This window comes from Arachis hypogaea, chromosome 8, assembly GCF_003086295.3.
Source record: "Arachis hypogaea cultivar Tifrunner chromosome 8, arahy.Tifrunner.gnm2.J5K5, whole genome shotgun sequence".
Classification (NCBI taxonomy): domain Eukaryota; kingdom Viridiplantae; phylum Streptophyta; class Magnoliopsida; order Fabales; family Fabaceae; genus Arachis; species Arachis hypogaea.
In genome coordinates, this window is record NC_092043.1 from 32,690,553 (window position 1) to 32,706,855 (window position 16,303).

The 16,303-nt window shown below is 35.3% G+C and overlaps 2 protein-coding genes and 1 pseudogene across 2 annotated transcripts; 1 reads left to right on the forward strand and 2 right to left on the reverse strand.

Moving 5' to 3' along the window:
• Positions 1-1,424: 1,424 nt before the first annotated feature.
• LOC140174709 (protein MAIN-LIKE 1-like) lies at positions 1,425-2,417 on the reverse strand. The gene is made up of 3 exons (XM_072200210.1): positions 1,861-2,417; positions 1,656-1,743; positions 1,425-1,541 (listed from the first exon to the last, which is right to left on the reverse strand). Exons 1-3 carry the CDS (start codon positions 2,415-2,417, stop codon positions 1,425-1,427), a joined length of 762 nt encoding a protein of 253 aa, XP_072056311.1.
• Positions 2,418-4,698: 2,281 nt separating this feature from the next.
• LOC112707053 (uncharacterized) lies at positions 4,699-7,503 on the forward strand. The gene is made up of 3 exons (XM_025758611.2): positions 4,699-5,026; positions 5,116-5,245; positions 6,703-7,503. Exons 1-3 carry the CDS (start codon positions 4,894-4,896, stop codon positions 7,391-7,393), a joined length of 954 nt encoding a protein of 317 aa, XP_025614396.1. The 5' UTR covers positions 4,699-4,893; the 3' UTR covers positions 7,394-7,503.
• Positions 7,504-9,417: 1,914 nt separating this feature from the next.
• Positions 9,418-9,627, reverse strand: LOC112708613 (small nucleolar RNA U3; annotated as a pseudogene).
• Between the last annotated feature and the right edge of the window lie 6,676 nt (positions 9,628-16,303).

Here is a 16,303-nt window from a genome sequence, read left to right on the forward strand (position 1 = left end):
TCAGGCCTACGTACAGGAGGGTATGGATGGCGAAGCAGAAGGCCGTTGCCATCATCTATGGGGACTGGGATGAGTCGTACAACGAGCTCCCTCGGTGGGTGTTAGGAGTTCAGCTGACGATGCCTGGCACTGTAGCAGTCCTCAGAACTTGCCCTGTTCGAGTTGGAGCACAGCATGACGAGTCTCAGGCTTATTTTCATAGGCTGTTCTGGACTTTCTCCCCTTGTATCGAGGCATTCCGTCATTGCAAGCCGTTAGTGAGTATTGACGGCACCCATCTATATGGCAAGTATGGGGGAACGTTGCTAGTCGCGATTGCACAGGACGGAAACTCCAACATACTCTTCGTGGCATTTGCACTAGTTGAGGGTGAGAATGCTGAGTCATGGTCTTTCTTTCTCTCCCACCTCCGTGAGCACGTGACACCTCAGCCGGGTCTGTTAGTATTTCAGATAGGCATAACGGCATTAAGGCAGCGCTCGAGGCTCCCGATGGGGGATGGCTACCTTCGGCTGCATACCGGGCGTTCTGCATTCGACACATTGCAGCGAATTTTGCCCTGACCTTCAAGGGAAAAGATGCCCGGAGGCTTCTTGTTAACGCCGCATATGCGAAGACCGAAGTGGAGTTCGACTACTGGTTTGACATTCTGCGCTCTGAGAATTCGGCAATGTGTGACTGGGCGAACCGAATTGAGTATTCGTTGTTGACACAGTACTGTGATGAGGGTCGGAGATTCGGGCACATGACGACCAATATTTCTGAGTGTGTCAATTCAATCCTGAAGGGGGTAAGGAACCTCCCTGTTTGCTCGCTGGTGAAGGCCACATACGGAAGGCTAGCTGAGCTATTTGTCCGTAAGAGGAGGGAGGCCGAGGCTCAGATGGGTACCGGACAACAATTCAGTCAATACCTAGTAAAGTGTATCGAGGCCAACCTGAAGTCAGCCAGGTGCTTCACGGTGACTGTTTATGACAGGGATAACTCGGAGTACACCGTGGCAGAGACGACTCCGACAGGTTCATTCTCACTTGGTACCTACAGGGTCTTACTAGGGTCTCAGACTTGTGATTGTGGATACTTCCAAGCACTTTATTTCCCGTGTCCTCACGCACTGGCATGCTGTGCTTATTCACGTCTTACTTGGCAGCCTTACGTCCACCAGGTCTATCGCCTTAGTTCCGTTTTCGGTATCTATCAGATGGGATTTACACCATGTCAAGAAATCATGCGAGGGACCGGGGTCGGCCACGATGTCGAACTGTAAAATGTGCTCCGCACGCTCCTGCCAGTGAAGATGCCAGTCAGGTAAGTGCGCCAGGAACCAACGATCACCTCCTCTCCCATCCTTCAACATCAAGAAGTCAATGTTTAGGGCGGGACGCGGTGGGGGCTGAACGCCCCCAAACTGCGGTAAAACTCTATCAATCTGATGCCACTCGACCACCGCAAAATAAATCAGGGACGTCACACACCGCCATAACATCGTATGCCAAGGCTCCAAGACCTCCGGATGGACAACCTGGATGACGTCGAGTGCGCTATAGGGCATCCATATGAACTGAAAAAAACCAAATAAAAACAATTTGACACTTCTGTTAGATAATATAAACTGAAACAATGACTGGAGATAGATATGGGCTCAGCGTACTTACATCCCAAGGCTGTAACAAGTCGATCTTCAGGCGAGCCATCTGTACCCGAGGTCCCTTGTTGCTAATTCCAGGATTGTAACCAGACCATCTGCGTAAGAGGTTAAACATTCTAATGCGTTCATGACTCACTCTACAATGCATGAAATTGCTTGCATAATAAAAAATAAATACAATAAGGATACATAATACAAAACAATAATGGTACCTCGAGGCAAGGGGCCAGCTAAACGCATCATACCCAGTAGGCCTAAAAGAAGGAAACCTCCAGAAGATCCAAGACTGCAGTAACTGTAAAGGCCCAGCTAACTTCACGACATGTCTGTTGGCGACTCGGCACCTGCACCGGTACAACCATGCTAGTGCCGCCGACCCCCAACTGTAGCCACCCATCTCCTCAAGCCGAGCAACATAGGGTAGCCATCTGATGTGTATACGATTGCCGGACTTGTCAGCAAACAGCTGCGTGCCCAATAACATCATGATATAGGCACGGGAAAAGCGCCTAACTGTCTCCTCATTAGCCCCATCGGGACACTCTCCAAGTGACTCCTGGAACCAGGTGCAGTTGACTGCGAATTTCTGAACCTGGTTCTCGGGAGGTAAAACACCGAGCAACTCATGGAACCACTGCCAAGCTGGCCTCCCACCCTCAATGTAAAGGTGGAAGTCTGTCAGGCAACCACTGACGTAAGGTCCGTCCACTGGCAACCCCAGATGATATGCGACGTCCTGAAGCGTGATGGTGCACTCTCCGAACGGCATGTGGAAGGTGTGCGTCTCAGGCCGCCACCTCTCGACGAATGCGCTGACTAGGGGATCGTCTAGTCGGAACCATCTGTCGTTCAGTCTCGCAAGATGGTACAATCCGGCCATCTGCAAGTACGGAACGTACCTCTCATGAAGACGCATCCCCTGCTGCCGCCTAACGCTGGATATGCAACGACGAGGCTGGCCAGTAGATAAACCGCATAATTAGAACAGATGCACAAACCACTAACATATACAATTTATTTCATAAAGAACCAAAAAAGAAATCGTGCGACACAACATATATGAAACAAGCGACCAACATTGTATACACAAACCGCTAACATGAACCACGTGCAAAAACATTAACAAATACAACAATCACTAACAAGTAAAACTGTTAACAAAAACCGCTAGCATATACCTCTATCATAAACCACTACCCTAAACCGCTAACCGTCACTAAAACCACTATCCAAAACCATTAACAAAAACCGCTAACAAAAAACAATAACAAAAACCACTAACAAAAACCACTGGCCCAAACCACTAGCTTAAACCGCTAACACTAACATAAACTGCTATAAAAAATCATTAACAAAAACCACTTGCCTACACCACTATCATAAACCACTATCTTAAACCACTATCCTAAACCACTAACAGTAACATAAACCATTATCAAAAACCATTAACAAATACCACTATCATAAACCGCTTTCATCAACCACTACCATAAACCACTAACAAAAAACACTATCAATAGCGCAACATCATAAACCACTAACCTCGTCGTTGATCACCCCGGCGATATGAGCAACTCCATCCAAACGATAAAGCCTCCCCGGATCGTCCCCCATCGCCTGAATATGCCGCTCTGGTCTTACTCGACCCGAATGTTGGTCGTTTTCTCTGGGATTTGGTGGGGTATGAGAATGACAAAGTGATTCGAATGAACTTGGTTCGAACTCCTTATATAGCCAAAACTCTTGTAATTCGAATCAAGTAGATTCGAATTACTTAGTGTCACCAACTTCACCTATTTCGAATCAATATGATTCGAACCTCACTCGTGTGCCCTTCTCCATCTAATTCGAATTGATATAATTCGAACTACCCTATTATAATTCGAAGTTAGTCGTTTCGAATTACTAAGGAATTTTGCATGCATAATTCGTTTTTTATTGATTCGAATTACCTTGGAATAGTTCTTGAAAGTAATTCGTATTGAATCAATTCGAATTACGTGGAAACTTGATTCGAATCCTATTGATTCGAATTATATAAAAATTAGTTCTGGTGGATTGAGGTATCGAAATTTGATTTAGTTGATTTGGGTTAAAGTGAGCTCCCCTTGACTCATTTGGGTTTTTTACCCTTAAAGTTATATAGCCCTTCCCTTTGATTATTTATTTATTTGTGCCCTTACACGTCCTTACCATTAATTTTTCCGTACCTGTATAACTATTTCAGCTAAAGAGAGAGACTGATTTTCATTTCCATAACTGATCAGAGCAAAATCTTAAATTTGTAGGTCCTTCCATTAGTACAATTTATTTATATAAATGACTATTTTAAGGAAAAAGCTAGCTATATAGTTTGATTCAAAATAAATATTTATTTTTAAAAAGTGATGAGTTTTGCAAATAAGTAAAACATCATAGAATTAGAAACTTCATATTAAAAGATAATTTTTACATTATCAATATATTAAACACATTAAAAAATTTAAAATATTTTAAAATTATTATAATATATATTCACTAAAATTTTAAAAATAAGTAATAAAATAGAAATAAAACATTTAAATAAAAGATAAGAGCAAAATAATTTTGTATTATTTAAAATTAAATCTAGCTAGAAGTGTAAGGATTTTTTTATAAATAAATAATTTAATTATTTTATTTACTGAAATATATAAGTTATAGCATGTCTACTAATTTATCTTATATTGATTTATCTTATTTATAGTATAAAAACAAAATATATGTATTATTATTAAAAAAATTATAATTAAAATAATATCAACCTATTTTCTATATATTCCTTTGAGTACTAATTCAAATAAGTTGATTTTTAAAAAAAAATAATATTAATTTAATTGTAAACAAAATTTGTATATTTTTTAAAATTTTATATATCTCATTTAAAGTGTAAACAAAATAAATCAATATGTTATAAATAGGTAAATACGTTACAAATTACATATTTTTTTAAATAAAATAATTAATTATTTATTTATAAAAAAAACGAGAAGTGTAATAATTATATAACCGAAGATACAGGTATTATTATCGGATATGCAAGGAAATGAAGGAAGTAGTAGTAGTGTTTGTTTTTGCGTAAAATTTTTTTTTTGGGTGACTTTTTTTGCGTAAAATTAAAGTGCATGGAACACGTTTTAGTGGTGTGCGTCCTGTGTATAAATAAGTGAAGAGTAGGCTTATGGCGAGAGAAGACAAATAATACTCTATTATTCTTACATGTAAAAATGGCGAGAACCCGTTGCGTTGACAAAAGTGGAATGAAGAAAGGTGCTTGGACTCCCGAAGAAGATAGCAAGCTAATTGCTTATATTACTAGGTATGGTTCCTGGAATTGGCGACAACTCCCTAGGTTTGCAGGTAAAAGTGTAAAACACTCAACTTTGATTTTACAGAAATCAATTAATTAATTAATTAGTTATATAATTGGTGCGTTGTTGATTGATTAGGTCTGGCAAGATGTGGAAAGAGTTGCAGATTGAGATGGCTCAATTATCTGAGGCCCAACATCAAACGAGGGAACTACACTCAAGAAGAAGAAGATATTATTGTTACAATGCACAAGAAGATAGGAAACAAGTATATGTCTCTCTCACTCTCTTATACTACTTTTTCATTTCTCATCAAGTGTATCGCACTTGGATTTAAACTTTAACCCTTGTTTTTAAGTGAAGTTTGCTAAGGAATGTTCTACCAAAAATACTGGTCCAAATTTTAAAGTAGAATGTTTTTTTTTTTGTTTTAACTAAAGAAGCAAGAGTTTTACATTCTACCATCATCATCAAATCACTTTTTTTTAATAGGGTTAACCAATAAACATGTCCTCGAATTATTTAAATGCTGACAAAAATACACCCAAATTTTATTATCAACAAAAATGCCTTCAAATAATTTAAAAACGCAACAAGAATGCCCATAAGTAAATATATATTTTCAAAAAATACTTTAAAGAATGAATTTTGATATGATTCTTTTCAAACATGATTATAAAAATGAAATATTATTATCCTTAAAATTTGGTAGTTTTTTGTAAGTATATATTTTTTTATAATTTTTTTGTTAACAACCAATAAAACTTTTAAAAAATCACAAAAAATATATACTTAACAAAAAATCATCAAATTTTAAGAATAATAATATCTTATTTTTCTAATCATGCTTACAAAATATCGCATCAAAACTCATTTTCTAATAAATTTTTTGAGAAATACATATTTAATGTTAGATAATCTTGCAAAAAATCTAACATTAAATATGCATTTCTCAAAAAATATATATTAGAGATTGAATTTTGATGCAATTTTTTGCAAGCATGATTCGAAAAATGAGATATTATTACTCTTAAAATTTGGTGATTTTTTTTCTAAGTATATATTTTTTGTGATTTTTTTTAAAGTTTTATTAGTTGTTAACAAAAAAAATTATAAAAAAATATATATTTAACAAAAAATTACCAAATTTTAAGGATAATAATTGTATAAAAATTCAATCTCTAAGGTATATTTTGAAAATATATATTTATTGTTGGGTATTCTTGTTATGTTTTTAAATTATTTGAAGGCATTTTTGTCGATAGTAAAATTGTGGTGTATTTTTGTCAGCGCTCGAATAATTTGGAGGCATTTTTGGTAGTTAACCCTTTTAATAATTATATCTTTAACATATTTTTTTTATACTTTTTTAAATTTTAATAAATATTAAATTTTGTTAAGAAACTATAACTCAAATGACATAGTCTCTTCATACTCATCTAAGAGGTTGCAGGTGCAAGTCTCTTTGTGTAAAAACACAAATACTTATAGAAAAAGTTTAGGAGCCAACAATTTTATTAAATCCTAGCCAGTATGTAACTAGCAAAACAAAAATGTGTAATGCTACACCATTGAATAAAATTTCACATCATTAAAAATATCATTAATAACTTTATGGCTACAAAGCACAAAAATTACTGTCCTACATTCCTTGTATTTATATCTCTAATAGTTATATCTTTTTGTGTAAAAAATCCGATGAAAGTTTGTGTGTCTTATCAACAGGTGGTCTGTGATTGCATCCAATCTACCAGGAAGAACAGATAACGATATAAAGAATCATTGGCACTCCTCCCTCAAGAGGCGCTCTCATCAGAGAAACACACGTCAAAAGGTTAAGGCCACCGCCGCTGCCACCGCCCCTGCCGCTGCCATTGCCGCAGTGAACACCACCACCAACCCTAATAATAACAATAACGCTTCACTTCAATATTCTCCTCAGACCTCTTCTGACACTGTCTCTGGCCCCTTGTCCCCTCAATTATCCTCCACAATAATCGCAACTAATAATCATAACGAAAATAATTCAGACTACTTTGACGACATCGATTTTTTGAATTATTATACACAGCACGCAATTGAAAATCTGTGGTCAGAGACATTTCTAGCTGAACAAATAGACAATTGTAACGGTGGTTTTGTTTCATTGGACGCTACTACTACGCAGATCTCGGATTCTTCGGAATTGCTGTCTCCGCAATCATCATCATTATCAAGTGCAGAGAATAATGATAACTTATTTACCTTTGCAGAAACAACAGCGAAAGCTTTTGATGAAGTGTTTTGGACAGAACATTATGCTGTAGATTTGTCTTGTGTTCCAAATGAACTACTTACGCCTTCTGTGGACCCGTATGTTTGTCCTGTGGCTGTGTATGATGATTTAGATCTGTGGACTCAAAGCAATTTTACATGATGAGATTGTTATTATTAACTTCTTCTGTACAATAATTATTATTCAATGAATGAATAATTATAATGAAAGATAAGTAAATAAAGTAATGGCCCATATTCGAAGAATCAAAACTTGTATCTGTGACTGCGACCTTGATATTTTGGTATGAAAAATATATGGATTTTTGTTAAACGAATCACTTTAAGCCACGTTATAAGGTATCTAAATAAGAAGAATATTTTTCATTTCTTAATTGTTAAATTTTATATAAATGATTAAAATTAAAATTCAATGTCATAGTTTCTGTTTATTAAGTATTCATGTAACATTTTTAAGTAATTATATAAAGAATATCGATGTACAAACATTCTACTTTAATGCAGAATCTAAAAAATGATCACACTAAAGTGATATAATATATGCAACTCATCTTAATAATAATAATAGTTATATAAGTGATCAGTGATTATTTTCACCATTTGAATTCTTGACCTTAAGTAATTATATGATTTTAAAAAGTATTTTTTAGTGACTATAAATTATTTATACATATGATCTAGAAGCCAAAAATTGTCCCATTATTTTCACATATATTATTAAAATGTATTGTGAAAGAGAGAAATGTGAGAAAGCGAGAGTGAATTTCATTAATTGATCACTCTCACTAATGGTAAATATATATCAGCTGCCTTGAGTAGGAAGGAAGCAAGAACAGTGAAACAGAAAACTGAAAATAACTAACTGCTTACATCATCACACCTAACTAACTTCTAAATAGTTTACACGTGGATCATAATAAAATGCTTGAAATCCATGGAGATAGAATCAACAACATACAACAGGATCCGAACCACTACTGATGATTCCAGACTTGCAGTTTGATTCCAAAGCATGCATTTATGATTATGAAAGGTGAAAAATCGAATTTCGTAAAAGGATAAAACAAACTAGATTAAACTAAAGCCAGATCAATGATCTAATAAGGGGAATTGACGAGAGAGAGAGGAAAAAGAGAAGTACGTCCCAATAGTTTAGTTTAGCCAAAATTGATTTGATTAACTACCCTAACTTAGCTTGATTGGTGTTTAGATCACAGGAAAATGAGTGTTATAGAAGAGAGGAGAGAGTATAGTGTTGCATGAGACGCAGCGAAGTTATTTTGTTTTATGGGCCGGGCCCGGCCTCATGAGAGAAATGATGTTGAGATTACACAGTGTTGGGCCTCATATGCACGTGCTTGGGTTCCCCACCCACCATTAACACCAATTTGCTTTTAACTAATTTGAGATAGTGGAGTAGTCAACTTATTAGTCAGTTTAAATAAGCGTTGGAGACTCGAATCTCGCTTTATACATATAATAGTTTATTGACCAATGACAGATCTTTAAATAAAATTTAAATTTATGTCGAATTAATTCTTAATCTGTCGAATTAGAAAATACTGATGACGAAAAATGAAAAACCCCAATCCGCTTTTTGCCTTTATGACCTTCAACTTGCCTTCGTTCAAGTCTAGCTAGGTTTCATTATTTTGTCATATTTGTATTTGCTAAAAGATTAAAAAACAAAACTTTATAATTGTAGTAGTCAACAGAATTTTTTGAAAATAATATACAATGAATAATTACCTATCACAATAATCATGTTGTCACTTATTAATTTTCTCATATATATATATCAAGGTGAGTTCTACTCAACCTCCTCTATTTCAATATGTAAATTACCCCTCGTAATGTGATATGCTTTAATTGGATGCTTAGTTTTAGTTTGAGTTAATTTAACTCAATAAAAGTTAATATGTTAACTAAAGTAGGGTAATTTTGTAATTAAATATTTTTATAAGAGGAATAAATATATAATTTCTATAAACATTAAAAAATAAAGTTATATTTTTATTATTGTGTAGAAATTCAATTTACCTCGATCCCATTTCTCTCTGAAATTGAAAGAAAAAATCAACTCATTGGGTGTTTCATGTTTTGATGAACCAGGAAATAAGTATTTAGAGAAAATAACTAATTAAATGGCTAGGGAAAAAAGATTTGAGTCTGTCAGAACACCGTGAGACCATCTCGACCACAAGGTTGTAGCGCGAACGATCCTCCACCGTTCAGATGGCATGCGCTTTGGAACAATTAATCACACTCTGACCTCGCGGTCATAGTTCATCCGCCAGACTTTGGTTCCTGTCTTCTTAGAACTCAAGGATACAGATGTACGAGCCTATAGAACAGATCCTGTTCAAGTAAGGTCGTGTTCTATGTTTTGTGTTCTTTGTGTTTAGTTATAAAAACTGCTTTTGTTTTGTGAACCTATCTCAGGTGAGACTAAGTTTACGTTTGCGAAATTCAAAAAATCTTAAAATTTAAGAACGTGAAATCGATTATGATAGCTTTTTATGATGATAGTGTAGAAGGGGAAGACGAAAAAGAAGATGAAAATAATGATGATGATGATGACAATGATAGTGATGGTGATGATGATATGAGATTTCTGGATGACATTGAAATTAAATTTGGAAGTATTTAATTACATAATCACCCACTTTGGGCTATAATTTAATTACTAATAATTTAACCATAGTTAACATAGCAACCAATTAAAAGATGACTTGTCACAGAGGGTAAATTACATATTATTATAGAAAGGATAGGCTAAAATTTACCATATATCAAATGAGTAGATAGGTCAAATTCGAATCAACTTGTCGCAAACAATAAGTCAAAACTAGTAAAATAGGTTGGCCAGTATTTTAAATGAATAAAAAAAATATCAACTCAATTCGATTTGGCTCATTCAAATTAATGAATTAAACGGGTTATCTCGTTTGACATTTTTTTTTCCTTTTCCTTTTTCTTAAATACTACATGATTTTAATAATTTCTTTTACTTGATATCCATACAAATAAAAAAAGTTATCATACAGTCATATTAATAAATTGAGATATACTAAAGAGCCAATGCCTTTAATCAAAATTAGTTAACACTTTAATGAATACCTTATCTTTATATTATTATAATTTAGAGTTTAGAAACGAGGAGTTTAGAATTTAATCTTTAATGTGTAGAGTTATTTAAGTGTTGACAAATAATATAAAAAAAATGTTAAGCATTGTCGAATTTTTCGTCAAAAAAAATAATAAAATCTGACGGTATAAACTTCGCCAATAAATATTTACTGTCAAAAATTTTTCGACTAACTGTAATTATTATCGGATTGTGACGGATTATCTACTCGAGAAATTATTTAATTATTGGCGAATTTTTTCGACAATAATATTGGCATCACAATATCTTGTTTCCCGCATTATTACCATCGGATTATTTTCCTAATAAATTCAATGGTAATGTCAAATTTTTTAAAAAATTGTGAAATGAATGGTCAAATTTAATTTTTTATCTAAATTTAATTTTCACACAATTAATGGTCAATTTATAAATAATAGAAACCTATTATTTAAAATAAATAATAACATATTCAAATAACTTAAAAGTAAAGTAAATCAAATAAACACAATGAAACAATAAAATGAAATACTAATCATTAAAGATTTAGGTAGTCATCGTCGTCGTTCCCGTGGGCCTGATGAGGCGGCACGGAAGGGATGATGTCAGCGGCGCGCATCTGAGCTTGGAACACTTCTATCTGAGCCTCCATCCACTGAAGTCACTCTAGCAGCTCCGTCCACACCAGCCTGAGGTCACCTGTGTTCATCATGCGTGTGAGAATCTCCTGATACCTCTCCCGATAATTGTTCAGCTTCTGAACCTACTGGTGAAGGCTGCGAGTGAGCTCCTGCACCTGTAGTCTCAAATCCACACATTTTTCATGCTCGAAGGCACGACTGGTGGCAGAGGCGGACGATGGCCTCAACGTGGAGGTGCGGAGGCTGCTGATGAAGAATGACCCCAACCTGTATACGCGGTTCTTACGGTGCTAAGGTGGTCTCACGCCAAAGCGTATTGGGATCGACGACTGAAGCAGTAAATCCATCAGCAGCGTCCTCCCCGATTTCGCTGAGATTGCTAAGTTGCGACCCTTAGTCTCTGCGTGTAATACATGTTATTTGTGATTAGTACGACAACTATATAGTTAATCTCTAATTTTATATAAGAAGATCAGATATATGTTTACTCACATAATGATCTTGAGACCGCTGATCAGCAAATCCCGCTTTATTCTCCATCAACATGTGGGTGTACTTGAACGTCTCCGCCAATGTCGCCTCGCAATCCAGCGACTTTGACTACATATGTTGTATTGAAACAATATGATTATGATGCCTAGTTAATAACAAAATTAAAGATACTACATACCAGCCTGGACGTAGTCTTCATGAAGGTCACTAAGTCGCGGTATACTTAGAAGTCCTAGCCGATGTCCTGTTAGCTCTGTTAGTGAGACGCCGATGGCCGAACCCCTTATTGGTCTCCCAGAAAACTAACAGAGCCTTCTTTATTTCTAGTCGGGTCTAGGTTGTTAGATAGTCCCGTCCCTCATGAACATCCTCTAGCATCTGCTACAACCGCCGACCCATTCGATAATCATAGATCTTCCTAATGAGGGCATTGTGAGAAGCGTCCCGTTTAAAGTGCTGCTGCACAAAGAAACTTTAAAATTAGTTAATCAAAATAGAAGATATAAACTCACTAAAAAGATTTAAAACTAAGAAAAAATAATTACCGCCCATTTTTAAAACCATCGCTCTTTGGTCTCAGAGGGAGTCTTCTTGTAGCTGGGCCAAGGAAGGTCATACATCATCTTGATAACGTTGGTTATCTTTTTAGAACATGCATTGTTGTTCGGCACAAACCGATCAATAATCCACAAATAAACCAATATGGCAATATAAACTAAAACTTCAGAAGCAAATAACCATAGTATATAGAGATTTTTATAGAAATTTTGGTAGAATTTCATCTATAACTAGAATGCGCCACAAACTCTTTCTATCATTAATTAACTTAAACAGCACCAAATGTCAACAATCTATGAACAGACACTTTAAGCAATTTAATAATCAGGAAATATAAAACACCTTCAGCCATTCAAACCTACAGCCCTAAATCAACTAAACTATAATCAATAATCAGACACTTTCAGCCAAGGTTCTGAAAACCGGACCGGACCGACTGGTTCAACTGGGTTAATTAAGAACCAGTCAGCTGGCCGATCCGGTTGATGTACAAAACCGTCTTGCGAAAAACCGGTTAAAAAATTGACCAAATCGGTGGTTAACCGGTGAACCAGCCAAACTGGCCAGGTTTTTTAAAGGTCCGGTTTTGTTTTCTTACTAAAAAACGGCGTCGTTTTGACGCCAAAAAGAAAAAAAAAAGAACAAAACGCACTTGCACTGCCCAAATCAACCCTAATGCATAACGCACTAACCCTCTCCCTTCTAAAATCATTTTTTTCCTCTCCCAGACGTCTCCTACCTAGCACCACAATCTCCCTCTCCGTCGTCATCCCCACCCCACCCCTTTCTCTCCGACTCTCTGTGTGACGCCAACCTAACCCTAAATCTCTCTCCACCCGCCGCTTGCTCTGGTTGTTGAAAACCCACTTCTCCCCTCTCTGAGCCAGCAGTAGCAGTAGCCAGAAGCTGTCGTCGAACTCTTCTCCTCAGCTAGAGGGTAGGTGCCATTGTCGCCGACAGTTGAGTTTCGTTCCTTTTTCGTCGCCTGTTTCGCTCCTCCGTCGTCTGGTTGTCTGAACTCCGAAGCTTCCGTGGTCGGTGTCGTCTGCTCTTTTGGTTGTCGGAAATTTTTCTGTCAATGTCGTTTGCTTGTCTACTCCTCTATTCTGCTCTTCTGCCACCGTGACCTAGACGCCTTCTCTGCTCTCTGCTGTGGTGAGTTTTAATGGTTTTTCAATTGTTTTTTTATTTTGTTAATTAACTATATGAATTGCTGGTTGCTAGAGTGAGGAATTTAGTCATTAATTTGAATTCAGTTAATTTTTTGTATTTGGTTAATTATATGAATTGATGCAGTTCTTCCGCTTTTCAGTAATCTGTTTTTATGAGTTTAGTTTACTGATTTGAATTGAGTTGAGTTTTTTATTTGGTTAATCTTTCTATAATTCTAAATTTTACTGAATATAATTTGGATATAAGTTCAAGTTTAGATTTTGGATTTTGAATGCTATATAGAATTTTAATATAATTTTAGATTCTGGGCAGAATTGATATAATTTGGATTTTAAATTGCTGTAATTATTGTAATGACTGATGTATGTAATTCTACAATTAAAGGTGCATTAGTAACAATAACATGCATTGTTGAAGTATTAGGATGGAATGGTGTTCTAAATAGAATGAGTACATGCATTAGTAATAATAACATGCATTACTCTAAGTGTTATTAAATAATAGTAACTAAAGAAAGTAGATACTTTGAATTTGTTGAAATCTGAAAAAGCGATTTATTGTGCGTTTTGATTTTTTTTTTTAGTTGTAAAATTTTATATTTGAAATTGTTTATGAATTTTTATTTTAATGATAAATGATGGATAATTTATTGTGTAAAATTATTAAATTTTGAATTTTATTAGTTTAGAAATTATTAAATTTAAATATTTAAAATTATATATTAAATTTTTTTATAATTTTACAGTATATTTAATTAAATCGGTTCAACCATGGTTCGACTCCGGTTGAACCATTGAATCCTTAAACCAGTTACTCGACCAGTTTAATGACCAGTCCGGTTCTCACAACCTTGCTTTCAGAAATTCAATAATCTGAAAAAATGAATTACTTTCAACCATTTAAACCTACAGTCTTAGATCCACTAAACTAGAATCAAGAACCAGACACTTTCAACAATTCAATAATCAGAAAACATGACACACTTTCAGCTATTCAAACCTACTACCCTAAATTCACTAAACTAGAATTAATAATATGAAACATTCAGCAATTCAATAATCAGAAAATATAGACACTTAAAGTGATACCTACCTCGTTCCGCCATTAGGTCAATCGTCAACCGTATGATGAGAGGTCGTGGAGGGGCATCAGCTGCCACACCTCTGTGAGAGAACTCCAGGGCCACGGTTTTCATCACTAGAGGCGGCGTCACCGTGATAGCGGATTGCTGAGCGGTTGGAGTCGTTGCCAAAGACAGAGGGACGTAGTTGGGGTTATGGACCCTGATGAATGACTGGCCCGCTAAACCCATAATCTGTACTGGGATAGTCGGAGTAGAGGGAGAAGATCTAAAATTTCCAGGGGTACTAGAAAAAACCTTTCCTCTATCACGACTACGACCACGTCCACAACTAGTAGCTTGATCCGCTGAACCTCCACCTATCGTCATGTCTGCAAATAGCATACCAATTAACTATGTTAAACTTAGTTCAGAAATCCAACAAAGAGAACTAAATCAACAATAATCAACACAAATTAACAATAAATAACACAACGATAAACAATAATAAAAGATTCCGAATAACAAATCAACCTTATAAATTATAATAATTAGTTCAGAACAAATCGACAATTATCAAATCATCTTTTAATTAGAATTGGAATAAATTAGAAATAAGAAACAAAAATAAGAACATGTTTTAATTAAAATTGAAACTAAACAAGTTCAGTAACCTAAGTTTAGAATTTTAGAAAATTCTAAGTCCAAAACAAGTTCAGTATCCTAAGTTCAGAATTAAATAAAGAACAAAAATTAGAACCAATTAATTTCAATATTTGAAATTCATTCCTAATATAATCAAAAACCAATTAAACATACAAAGTTAAGCTAATCAGGTAAAAAAGAACCAACTTAATTAACCTTGTACTATTAAATAAACGACTCAATCATTCAAAAATTCAAAAATTTTAGTCAATTAAAAATAAATCAAATTCCATTATCAATGCATAATAATAATAATAATCATAACATGCAAACGAGCATTGATTTTTAAGAATTAGACCAAAAATTGCATTAAAAGCTCTAAGGCATATTGACGAATACTTGGCATGCACAAATAGTAAACATGCAAAATCAAGATCAAATAGCGTAATCTAAATAATTCAAACATTTTTCAACAATTCAGAACCTAATAACCTAATCTAACTTATCCTAACCACTTAAAATCTACTAAAAAAATAATCCTAACTAACTAACTAACTAGAAATAAGATTAATGAAATTAAAATTAATTGAAACAGAAATTAAAAAATGAGTAGTAAATTGGGTTGCCAAAACGGAGCGGAACGAAGAAGATGAAAGGAGTTGCAGCAGCACTATATGATGTTGCCGGTGTGAGAAGCAACAAACGAACGGTCCACGGAGTTGGAAGCTAGACGGAACGAGCTAGGAACAGGGGCTCTGTGACAGGTGTCGAGTTATATTGGGTTAGAGAGAGAAGGGAAGAAAGAGAAGAGGGAGGGGCGGCTTAGGGTGGACGGTGGCAATAGAAAAGGAGAGAGAGAGAGAGAGAGAGAGAGAGAGAGAGAGAGAGAGAGAGAGAGAGAGAGAGAGAGAGAGAGAGAGAGAGAGAGAGAGAGAGAGAGAGAGAGAGAGAGAGAGAGAGAGAGAGAGAGAGAGGAAATTCGAATGAGGGGGGAAGAGGGTTCACGCTTTGAAGTTGCCGTCGGATTTACTGTCGAAAAAATTTTACGGTAAACCATTGCAGGCCACCAAAATGCAGCATTTCACTAAGTGGATTTACTGTCAAATTTTTTCGACAGTAAATCCAACCCTAAAGGATGTGCCAATTTATTTTTTTTCTCCAAATATTTCTGACGAATTTACCATCGAAAACGTAAATTCGCCGGTAATTACTTAACCTTACGAATTCGATGTCGTTATCACCAATAAATCTGACAGTAACTTTGCCACAACTCCACGACGTTAAATCCGACGATAAATTCGTCGATATTTAGTATTTTTCTTATAGTGAAAAAAATTTGCAGGTCATATAGTAGTG

Excerpts from the sequence above, each read along its gene's own strand:
- LOC112707053 (XM_025758611.2), top strand. The coding sequence starts at position 4,894 with ATGGCGAGAACCCGTTGCGTTGACAAAAGTGGAATGAAGAAAGGTGCT. Across the intron at positions 5,027-5,115 it reads ACAACTCCCTAGGTTTGCAG|GTCTGGCAAGATGTGGAAAG; the intron begins GTAAAAGTGTAA and ends TTGATTGATTAG. Across the intron at positions 5,246-6,702 it reads CACAAGAAGATAGGAAACAA|GTGGTCTGTGATTGCATCCA; the intron begins GTATATGTCTCT and ends TCTTATCAACAG.
- LOC140174709 (XM_072200210.1), bottom strand. The coding sequence starts at position 2,417 with ATGCCGTTCGGAGAGTGCACCATCACGCTTCAGGACGTCGCATATCAT. Across the intron at positions 1,744-1,860 it reads AGCTGGCCCCTTGCCTCGAG|ATGGTCTGGTTACAATCCTG; the intron begins GTACCATTATTG and ends CCTCTTACGCAG. Across the intron at positions 1,542-1,655 it reads ACTTGTTACAGCCTTGGGAT|CGCACTCGACGTCATCCAGG; the intron begins GTAAGTACGCTG and ends GATGCCCTATAG.